The following is a 10,627-nucleotide window of genomic DNA, read 5'->3' on the forward strand; positions in this document are numbered from 1 at the left end:
TAATATTAAAAAAAATAACTTTTATCTGACTTTAGCATCTTGGTCTTAATCTTTATCTCATCATTTAATTTTAAAACAATTTTCTTTTTAAACTTTTCTAAAATGGGGTGTGAATTGTTGAAATCCAGCATGGCTGCCTACCTGAATTTTCAACTAGGAGCAATAAATTTTAAATTAAAATTGCTTCAATTTTTTGTATTTTGTATTTTTTATATTTAATATTTAATATTTAATATTTAATATTTGATTTTTATTTTTATTTTAAATTTCAAATTATTTATTTTTTAATTTAAAAATTAAAAATTTTAATTATTAATATTGTTAAATTCATTAATATGGCATTTTAAAATAAAAATAAACATTAAATTATTATAAATAAAGAAAATAATATTATAGTGAACTATAATTTTTTTATTAATATCAATAATTAAATTTATATTTTTAAAGTTAAAAAATAAAATGATTAAAATTTAAATTTAAATTTAAATCATATACATTTTCAATGGTTCATGAAAAAAGGTTTTGCTATCATTTGTCTTTTAATAGGAAAAAAAAAGTATAAAAAAGAGTTTTTATTTTAATTTTCAAAGGAGAAAATGGGTAGGCTATTGATTGTGGGGACTTTATAGGCGTGGTCGAGAAGAGGTCATGTCGGTGGAAACAATAAAAATGAAAATAAAAACAACATTTCTTTAATTTTAATTTAATTTTAAAAACCGATAAAAAATATTTAATTTTAAAATTGAATAAGTTTTTATATCCATATTTTCTTTTTTCTAATCCAAATCTCGGTGCTCTGTAAAAAAAAAAAATCATTCGCAAAGTTCAGAGAAATGGAGAGAGAGAGAGCTGAACACTGATAAAACGGCTCAAAGGATTCCAGATTCAAAGATAAGTGAATCTTAAAGGAACAAATTAACAAAGAAAATAAAACTTTTTTTTTTACTTAATTCCCTTTGAAAGAATCGAGATTCTCTTTAACTGATTCAGGTTCTTCTTAAAAAAATGTTTCTTTGCCCCTTCTTTTTTCTTGTTTGTATTACTTAGCTTTGAATGATTAGAGGAATTGTGTCGAGATTACAGAGAAGTTGAAGTCTTTACGAAGATAAGCTTTCACTGACTAGAAGGGGAGAAAGTGAGTTGACTCGGTGGAGAACTCGCTGCTGCTAAAGGTAACGTTAATATTCTGTTTCTCCTATTTCGTTTGGTTGTTTCATTGTTGAGAAAGTTAAGCTGAAGATAAATGTTTTGAAAATAATTTTTAATTAAATCAAATAAATATATTTTTTGGTTTTATTTTTTCGGTGGATTGAAGTGGAAAATTGAGCTGAGTGAAACGGGCATGGTTTTAACTAGAATCAATATTTTTTTTATTTGATTATAGGTTTTAGATTCGTAGTGGAAAAATAGAATTGAATGCGACATATGAGATTCGAATCCTTATCTTCAGTTTCTTTATTCTTTCTAATGGATTGCCGAAATGGAATATTGTAATCCAATTTGTTACTGTTGCAAGTGAATTGGGAGTTTGCTTTTAACAACATTTTGGAAAAATAAGGATTTTTGATTTACATTGATTCAGTGGAAATTGCTAGGATGAAGAGTGTTTGTGAAGCTGAGCATACACATTGAAACCATAGAAAAAGTTTGGTAAACTTTAGACCCTCATTCGGTTTGTTAGTGTTGGAGGAGACCCGTCGAAGTATTGGGATGGGGTGTGGGTGTTCAAACCTATCTGCATGTTGTTGGAGTTTGGATCAGAATAGATCAATTCCTGAAGCTGATAATGTTGGTAAGTGTGACTGTGAGTAATGGATTATGGTTATTGGTTATTCTAACAGAGAGTGGTTTTAATACTAAAATTATGTTGTTTTCTAGAAAACGAAGACAAGGGTGAAGAAGATGATTTGCCTGCATTCCGTGAATACTCAATTGAAACACTCCAGATGGCTACATCTGGATTTGCCATGGAGAATATAGTTTCAGAACATGGTGAGAAGGCTCCTAATGTAGTTTACAAGGGCAAGTTGGAAAATCAAAGGCGTATTGCTGTTAAACGTTTTAATAGGTCTGCATGGCCTGATGCCCGACAATTCTTGGTAAGCAAATGCTGAACATGTAGTCAGTTATTTCAAGGTTTCCTATTAGTCATCCCTTAATTGCTCATCTCTGAAAAGTACAATAACAGAGGAAAAGGAGAAGCCTCTCTATTTCTATTTGCATTAGACATTGGACTCATTAAGTTAGGTTTTTTGAGGGTTATTATCTTCTTAGAGGGATTTGTCTCTTTCAGTTAAGATGCTGATAGGTTGTATATGCATGCATATATCGAATGTCTCTTAATTGTAATTGTAACCTTCAAGAAGACTTGTTCTAACTAGAATCTCTCTCTTCCTACTGTCATTCATTTTGTGTAAATGGCTGCAATTTAAGTTTGCTTTGTAGAACTTGTGCCTTCTAACTTTAGCTTCTATAACTTTAGGAAGAAGCAAAAGCTGTTGGTCAGCTCCGAAATCACAGGTTGGCAAACTTACTTGGTTGTTGCTGTGAAGGTGATGAGAGGTTACTTGTTGCAGAATTTATGCTCAATGAGACATTGGCAAAGCACCTATTCCATTGTATGTACATTCTTGGTTCCCTTGCTTCAGCTTCAGCACTTGGTTTATATTTTTCATTTTTCCCTCTCTTTTGAACAGCTGCCATATATGGGTCAAATAAAATTTGAACTCGTTAATATCTGTTCAATTATGGTTCTTTCCTTTTTTTCAATTAGTTTTGATTCTTTCATTCCCTATGCCTGGACTGGATTATTATAAAAAGAAATGTTAGTTCATACTTACCTTATTGTTGCACTTATGGGTTTTCAGGGGAAGCACAACCAATGAAGTGGGTAATGCGACTAAGGGTTGCTTTGCATCTTGCAGAAGCTCTAGAATACTGCACCAGCAAGGGACGTGCCTTGTATCATGATCTAAATGCTTATAGAATAGTTTTTGATGATGTAAGTATGTTATTTACTTGTTTTTTATCCATAGAAATTAGTAGAGTTCATTACTTAAGCATATTAATTTCAGGAGGGGAATCCTAGACTTTCATGCTTTGGTCTGATGAAGAACAGTAGAGATGGGAAAAGTTACAGCACAAACCTGGCATTTACTCCTCCTGAGTATTTGAGGACAGGTGCTTATCTTCTTAAACAAGCAATAAGGTTCTTTAAATGCATGCCAATCTTTATTGACTAGCATCATATTTGGAAATTTGATGGTTATATTTATGGGCTCAGCTGTTGAATGCCCATGAAGTAAACCTAGTTAGAATGAATCAGGCTGTTAAAATAGGATTTTTCCCTGTGACCTTTTTTCTCTTCCCTTTATTTGATTCTTTTAGTTATTGATGTTCTACGTTACCTTATGGAATATGTTATACGTTAGTGGACTACCTATAGATCACTATCGTTTTCCTCTGTTCATGCAAGTACTTTTCTTTTATATTGTTATCTGTTGATTTATATGAGAAGTAGACTATGCTGAAGAAGGTATCTGTTCTTAAGCTGATGTACTGCGTACTATCGTTCACCTTTTCTGGATAGTTCAGTATTCCAAATTATTCTTGTGTTTTGTTCTTTATGCAGGAAGAGTAACACCAGAAAGTGTAATGTATAGTTTTGGAACCCTTCTGCTTGATCTTCTCAGTGGAAAACATATTCCTCCAAGTCATGTAAGTATATTAGGAACCACTCTGATGCAACAGACTTCCTGCAGAATATATGTTTCTTTATATTATCTTTCCATGGCGTTTTCATTAGTCCAACATGAAGAGAGGTATCAAGTTTTTTATTTATTATCTGTTCAAAACATGATTTGTGATTTAGGATAGTGCTTGTCAATCTTAGGATTCTAAATTGATATTTTAGATTTTCTGTTTCGAGATCCTTAGAATGTGAGACAGACAACTAAACTTTGAATAATGGTTCTGGAGATAATTTTCTTGAACTAATACTAAATCATAAGTTTATTTCTGGACTGTTGTTAAGATTCAGGCTGAAACCTGTGAATGATACCACTTAGGTTGGTTTTTTCTCTAGATATGCTGGTGATGGAATGAAACTTTTTAAGTAGTTTTTCTTCTGGTTATTCAGAGTTTGTTCGTATGGGACTGCCACTTTATGCTCGCCAAGAATGTTATAATATAATTTTGTTGCTTGTATTTCCATTCTAGGACGGTGTAGTTACACTAACTGCTGTAGCCCAGGAATGTTATAATATAATTTTGTTGCTCGTATTTCCATTCTAGGACACGGTAGTTACACTAACTGCTGTAGCCCTAACATTTAGTTTTATTACTTTGTTTAGGCACTGGACCTTATCCGTGACAGGAACATTCAGATGCTGACAGATTCTTGTTTGGAAGGGCAATTTTCAAATGATGATGGCACTGAGTTAGTGCGTCTAGCATCACGATGTTTACAATATGAGCCCCGTGAGCGTCCAAATCCAAAGTCATTGGTTACTGCATTAATTCCTCTTCAGAGGGACACTGAGGTTGTTTGTCTTCTCTTTCTCAAGTAAATTCATTTTATAATTTCCAAAATTTACACTTCTAAAATCATTTGGACATTATGGCTGCCATCGGAAGTCATATTCTGTTCTCAAGCCTTTACATTTATTTGAAAATAGGAATTATAGTTTCTTTTGATTTTCTTGTTCAGTCAGAGAGAGAGAGATAGAGAGAAGGGGGGGGGGCAGGCGTGCATCTCGTCATCCTACATATATAATCTTACTGAACTCCAAATAGATGTAGATGTTTATTTTATATGCCAAGTTATTAGGTCTTTTCTATAATAAAGTTGAATAATACTTTGCCTTTAATGAGAATTTTCCTTTTTCAATTAATTTTGAAGGTTCCTTCTCATGAATTAATGGGCATACTTCATGGAACTGATGCTGTTCCTTTGTCACCACTTGGGGAAGCCTGCTTAAGAATGGATTTGACTGCCATTCATGATGTCCTAGAAAAGCTTGGATATAAAGATGATGAGGGTGCTGCTACTGAGGTTTGTTTTCTTGTCTTAGAAGTGAACATTTTTTGTGGATTATTGACATTCAAAATTGACAAATCAAGGTTTGACATAGTTGTTCTTACCTCTCCTTGGGAGGTATAAGGTCCAAGATTCAAATTCCGGTTTCACCCTTGGACTTGTTCATTATAATGCATGGACATGACAGAATTCTTATTTACATCTTGTACCATGCTATTTTGTCAATATTGTATCGATTTCAAATTTTTCATGTATAATGACTACTGGTTGTGTTGCTTCTCTCAGCTGTATAGTGAGTGCTTTTCTCACTGCTATATTTATGGTTTGCAGCTTTCCTTCCAGATGTGGACAAACCAGATGCAGGAAACACTGACATCAAAGAAAAAGGGTGATGTTGCTTTTAGGCATAAGGATTTTAGAGCTGCTCTTGAATGCTATACCCAGGTTAGAATTAGTTTATGATTCTTCTCTCAATGTCAAAGGCTTTACCTATCAATGTCTTCTTGCTAAGTAGAACTTATTGGAGGCAGATTGAAATAGCCAGAATTGCTTTTGCATATCATTTTTTTAGATCAATGCTCCTTTTTCCAGTGCTTTATATTATCTATTGTGATATTTATCATCATCCTACTAGGGTTGAGTTAATGCCATTAGAAAATTATAGAGAACAGTAATTTTGGTACTTTTGGTGTCATGGTTGGATCTAAAAGGGTGTAAATTATGATACTGATAATACATTTTTGAGCTGACAGTTACTAAATTCATGTCCCAGTTCATTGATGTTGGAACCGTGGTTTCCCCAACGGTTTATGCTCGGCGTAGTTTGTCTTACCTCATGAGCAACATGCCTCAAGAAGCCCTCAATGATGCAGTGCAAGCACAAGTAATATCTCCTATTTGGCATATTGCATCCTACTTGCAAGCGTCTGCTCTACTTGCTCTAGGAAAGGAGGATGAGGCACAAGCTGCTCTTAGGGAGGCTACTGAGCTCGAAAATAAAAAGAATGCAACTTCTTGACAGTGATCTAAGCTAAAATAAGTCACTCTCCAATCAACCCAGATGACCCATCCATTGGCAAAAAAAAAAAAAAAAGCCTCTCGCTCTCAGTTTTCGGGTAAGATAAAGAACAGCTTTTAAACTTCAAAAGAAACCTCGAACATAAAGAGCACATACAACGTTGCTCCTCGACTGCAAGATTGGTTTGGTTCATGGTTACATGACACTGGAAGTGGGTTGGATTTTGTCAGTTTGACAGGTATTGGGACAAATCCATTATATCTACTGTTGTTTTCGCTCTTACAGACATATCTCAACACAATGATGATCCTGAGGGGGAATAATTAGGGAACAGAATATATATATTTGTAGAGAAGGGTTTAGTTGTTTAAAGTTGCATTTTTTAAAGGGTGAATAGGAAGATTTCATGTTTGTAATTTATGTATAGTTCTGATTCTGGCTGCTCACTTGAGATGAAATTGGCTGCTCTTTTTTGGTATGTTGTTGTTAGCTTATTGTTTGTATGACATTACATGGAAGAGGAAGGAATTTTTGTCACTACCAACAACTTATTCAATGTCCCCCCCCCCAAACAGGTTCATATTTTTAATTAGAAATCTTCACTTACCTAATGCAATTTGTGTGCAAGCTTTGTTTATTGTGGTTCACATGTTTGAAAATAATGTGATGGTTCATCACTATTACAACCCATTTTTTATATTATTTAAAGGGGCATTGGCATTAGCCAAGCATGATAACAAAGCTTATATAAACTATTCTTAAGGAACATGTATCCGTATGGTTGATTTTAGGGTAAAGAAGACAAGAACACAATCTTTTCCTCACATTGTTTGCAGAGGAAAACATGTGGGATTTCTTCATTATTTGGAATCCTAACACACCTTGTATGTTGCCAAACTTCACAAATATCACACGATATCAACCTTTCACCATCATCCTCTTTAGCTCCACAAAGGCAATCCACAATCCCTGACCCACCACCGTCGTCCATCCCTATCTGATCTTCGTTGCTGCCAATGAAAACAAGTTTCTGACCCATTTCGACTGACCCCATTACCAAATCCGATCCCTTCACACTCAAATTCACTATTGTTTCCACAACGAAATTCCTCAGCCTCCAATACACTTCCCTGAAATTCTTCTCCACCTCTTGTTTGAGCTCATCAAACGTAGCGTTTTCTTTTAAACATACACACTCGTATGGGGGCAACGGCTTCATCAACGCTTCATCTATCTCATCGCTTCTCGATATAACTGTACACAAGAGCTTGAATGTTTTCCCATTCGAGCAGTTCGAGTTGCCCTTCATGGAAAGCTCTTCCGTATATTCTTTAACAAGGAATTTAGTGTCGAGAATTATCCGGGTTGCCATCGGTATTGCTGAAAAAACCCCTGTACTCAATGTTGCCTTTTGATCTTTCAGGATATGCCTGTATAAATATGCAATGTCCTTCATTAGTTGAACCTTTGTGATCTTACATCTAGGCTTTGCTTTTGAATTGTTTATAATGAGGGCTTCAGAGTTGGGAAACACAGTGGAAATATCTTCCAAGCAATATTCTAGCACTTTAGTTACTGGATTTAAGCAACGACGAACCAAGTAGTTCCCCACTATGTGATTCCCAAGTGATTTGAGAACGAAATCTAGCAACCCTGTGTCACCAATATAAGCTCTTGCAGCATCCCTTACTTCTTGCCTCGAAACCCACCTGAACTCGGCCTTTTTTAGAGCTTCAACGATCACCCGAGTGGCCGCTTCAACTCTCTTCGGTGACCATCTGCAGTTAGTCTCTACTGTTGAAGGGTTACATGAATCAATCGAATTTTCTTTTGGAAGTCTTGACCTCAACTCCAACATGAAATGAAACAGGTCACCGAGGGTCACCATGGAATGGTCAGACAATGCTTGATACCTAGAGAAAATGACAGAAATGTCATTATTTGAAATGCTGAGATGATGATTTAGCAAGCACAAAGGTATCCCCTGGATTGCTTCAATGGCTTTTTGATAAATCGGTTGGTTTACGCCATAACATCCTCGTCCGAATTTGTATCCCCAACGACCGAACCAGGGATGACCATATGCTACTCCATAAAGCAGCCTCAATTCCATACCTCGTTTCTTTGAGGTATCATTTAAACTCACTTTCCTAAGAAAATCATGCATGGTAAAAAAAATGTTGGAATATGCTCTAATCAAATGGGGGGGGGATTTGAATTATAACTTGTAAATCAAGAAACAAGCTAACCTGGCTTGCAAACCAGTACATAAACGATCCCAGAATTCCATAATCTGATATCCAGCCAATTGATCCGAACCCATCTCCATGCCATTGACACATAGTAAATGCCCAAATCCATTAGAATGAAACACACCGTGCATTATATGGCCTTTTAATTCCACTAAATTGAACTTACCCTTCTCTGGATTTGGGTCATCAAAGCTGGTTTCATCACAGTTGAAACAAGCAGCTACAGTGTCTTTAGATGGTAGCAGAAAATGATACTTCTTATTGCACATCATATGGTGCCCCCAGCCTGTGCTATATCAACAAAAAAAAAAATCACTAACAAACAAATAAAGCAAACATGGGTAAAAGTATCATAGAATTTTTTGTAGTAAGAGTCAGATTGTATTTTAGGTTTTTTTTTACTCAAAAATGTATAAACTAGTTATTGTACGTTAGATTAAAGAGCAAATTGATCTTTATGTTAAAAATATCATTCATCTCTATTATTAAAAATTGGTACACATGGTATGCCATGTGTCACTATCGGATTATTTCGTCAATTATACTAGTTTCGAACAACACAAATAAATGAAATTTTTAACAAAAATGACCAATTTACTCTTTAATCTAATGCATAGGAAATTTACCAATCTTTTAAATAAAAGAAGCAAAATGCAAGCTAACTCTATGGTAATTTTCCCGGCAAACATGATGGAAATGGGAGTTTAGACTTCACCAACATATTGACAATGCTTGCAATGAAGGTTGATAGATGATAATGAAGATGCCTGGATTTGTTCTTCAACAATAAACAACACTACATGCAAAGGAGGATGACGATGGACTTCAAGCTGAAAAGACCAGCTAAAAACCCCATTGCTGCAGAGATTAATCTCTAAATGCCCATATTCAACAATTGCTTTGACATTATCCCTAAATGACCCATCAAACTCAACTGGACAACCATTCTCACCAAAGGTTTTGAACTTGAAAACCCTTTCTCCTCCTCTTCTTCTCTTCCTACAACCACCCAAATCCAAATATGATGACATTTTTTTGAAGCTTGTGGGAAAGCAAAGGTATGGGGTTACATCCTTTGATATACAGCTGCTTGGGTTCACACAGGTTGTGCTGGGGAAATAAATTTGGAGATGATTCACTATCTGCATGAATTGTTTGAAAAACATAAAACCCTCCATGCAAATCAATCGCCAAAGGGATTTTAAAATGGTGCCACGCTTGAATCATGTAATTGCAGCTCTGTTTGTTCCGACAAATTTTATGGTTCAGCTGGAACATGTTAAGTTGTTGATTCTATCTTTTAAGGATTCCCATAACATAAACACCATATTACTTCGCTAACTACCCTTTCCAGTTTTGAGTTTTTTCTCAACAGAAATAGAGGTTGGAATTTTGTACTACTTTATGTAATTAAGAAATTGCTACACCTTTCCATTTATCGATAATATTCAAAGTTGTTTGAGAGACAAATATATATGTATATATTATAATAGAAATACCCCTTGTTCTAGAATCTCATTTTTTTGTTGTTGGAAGTAGATAGGAAGATGTTTCTTTTCAGACAAATGATTTATTGTTATATAGTTGATATTATATCAATTCTGAAAGGAAATGGGATTTTGAAGGTTTTGTCATGTTGTAATTAATTTGTCCTTTTTTTTTACAGAACGGGGGAAAAATGTCTGAGCCCGGGTTCGAACTGGGGACCTCTAGTGTGTGAGACTAGCATGATAACCAACTACACCATCCAGACTTCTTTGATGACGTGATCGAGCAGTTGAGCTTTTCAACTTCATTTGATCTTCTCATATTAGTGTTCCCGATCCTTTCTGATATTTTTATAGTTATTCATTTTGCTTTCTTTGATACAACAATAAATTATTATAAATTGCAAATGAGATTAGCAAATAACATAATAATCGGCTAACATATAAAAAGTCTAATTAATAAAAATAATATGATGGGTAATAATCCCTAAACTAGTTTAAAATATATTTTCATACTACTATGAAAAGCAATAAAATAAAATGATAATTATTTAATATACTGCTAGTGAAATTTTTTGGTTCACAAGTGGATTGAGAGTGTAACAAGTCACATTTATTTATATAATTAATTTTTTTATTTTTTACTACACTTATAATATATTTGTCATACATTCAATCTGTTTATGAAATCTAAAAAACTTTACTGATAATGTATTAAATAATTTTCCAGAAAAGCCACTGCATTTGAGTTGAGAAGAAAATAGTTGAGAAAAATATCAAATGAAATAAATGGTTGGCGTTTTCTTCTCAACTAATATATATGGTATTAGCC

General features: G+C 34.2%; 2 protein-coding genes and 1 non-coding gene across 7 annotated transcripts; 1 reads left to right on the forward strand and 2 right to left on the reverse strand.

Annotated features, from left to right (window-relative positions):
* Positions 1–705: 705 nt before the first annotated feature.
* Positions 706–6,600, forward strand: LOC107894106 (serine/threonine-protein kinase BSK7). 4 transcript variants are annotated; one of them, XM_016819315.2, is made up of 11 exons: positions 706–1,172; positions 1,596–1,792; positions 1,879–2,099; positions 2,483–2,618; positions 2,868–3,001; positions 3,075–3,180; positions 3,632–3,717; positions 4,353–4,541; positions 4,901–5,053; positions 5,369–5,482; positions 5,811–6,600. In XM_016819315.2, exons 2-11 carry the CDS (start codon positions 1,711–1,713, stop codon positions 6,054–6,056), a joined length of 1,467 nt encoding a protein of 488 aa, XP_016674804.1. In that variant the 5' UTR covers positions 706–1,172; positions 1,596–1,710; the 3' UTR covers positions 6,057–6,600. The 4 variants fall into 4 exon arrangements, with proteins under 4 accessions (XP_016674804.1, XP_016674807.1, XP_016674809.1 ...); XM_016819318.2 differs by having other exon boundaries at positions 711–1,172; positions 1,583–1,792; XM_016819320.2 differs by having other exon boundaries at positions 780–1,172; positions 1,583–1,792; positions 5,791–6,600.
* A 134-nt stretch (positions 6,601–6,734) lies between these two features.
* LOC107894109 (PHD finger protein MALE STERILITY 1) lies at positions 6,735–9,578 on the reverse strand. 2 transcript variants are annotated; one of them, XM_016819322.2, is made up of 3 exons: positions 9,024–9,578; positions 8,306–8,594; positions 6,735–8,206 (listed from the first exon to the last, which is right to left on the reverse strand). In XM_016819322.2, exons 1-3 carry the CDS (start codon positions 9,484–9,486, stop codon positions 6,844–6,846), a joined length of 2,115 nt encoding a protein of 704 aa, XP_016674811.1. In that variant the 5' UTR covers positions 9,487–9,578; the 3' UTR covers positions 6,735–6,843. The 2 variants fall into 2 exon arrangements, with proteins under 2 accessions (XP_016674811.1, XP_040939497.1); XM_041083563.1 differs by having other exon boundaries at positions 9,261–9,575.
* Positions 9,579–9,987: 409 nt separating this feature from the next.
* Positions 9,988–10,061, reverse strand: TRNAV-CAC (transfer RNA valine (anticodon CAC)). The gene has a single exon. It is a non-coding gene; the product is annotated as a tRNA-Val (tRNA).
* Positions 10,062–10,627: the final 566 nt, after the last annotated feature.

Source organism: Gossypium hirsutum, chromosome A12, assembly GCF_007990345.1.
Source record: "Gossypium hirsutum isolate 1008001.06 chromosome A12, Gossypium_hirsutum_v2.1, whole genome shotgun sequence".
Lineage (NCBI taxonomy): Eukaryota > Viridiplantae > Streptophyta > Magnoliopsida > Malvales > Malvaceae > Gossypium > Gossypium hirsutum.

Excerpts from the sequence above, each read along its gene's own strand:
- LOC107894106 (XM_016819315.2), top strand. The coding sequence starts at position 1,711 with ATGGGGTGTGGGTGTTCAAACCTATCTGCATGTTGTTGGAGTTTGGAT. Across the intron at positions 4,542-4,900 it reads CTCTTCAGAGGGACACTGAG|GTTCCTTCTCATGAATTAAT; the intron begins GTTGTTTGTCTT and ends TTAATTTTGAAG. Across the intron at positions 5,054-5,368 it reads ATGAGGGTGCTGCTACTGAG|CTTTCCTTCCAGATGTGGAC; the intron begins GTTTGTTTTCTT and ends TATGGTTTGCAG.
- LOC107894109 (XM_016819322.2), bottom strand. The coding sequence starts at position 9,486 with ATGGAGGGTTTTATGTTTTTCAAACAATTCATGCAGATAGTGAATCAT. Across the intron at positions 8,595-9,023 it reads CAAGCATTGTCAATATGTTG|GCTGGGGGCACCATATGATG; the intron begins GTGAAGTCTAAA and ends GATATAGCACAG. Across the intron at positions 8,207-8,305 it reads TGTACTGGTTTGCAAGCCAG|GAAAGTGAGTTTAAATGATA; the intron begins GTTAGCTTGTTT and ends TGATTTTCTTAG.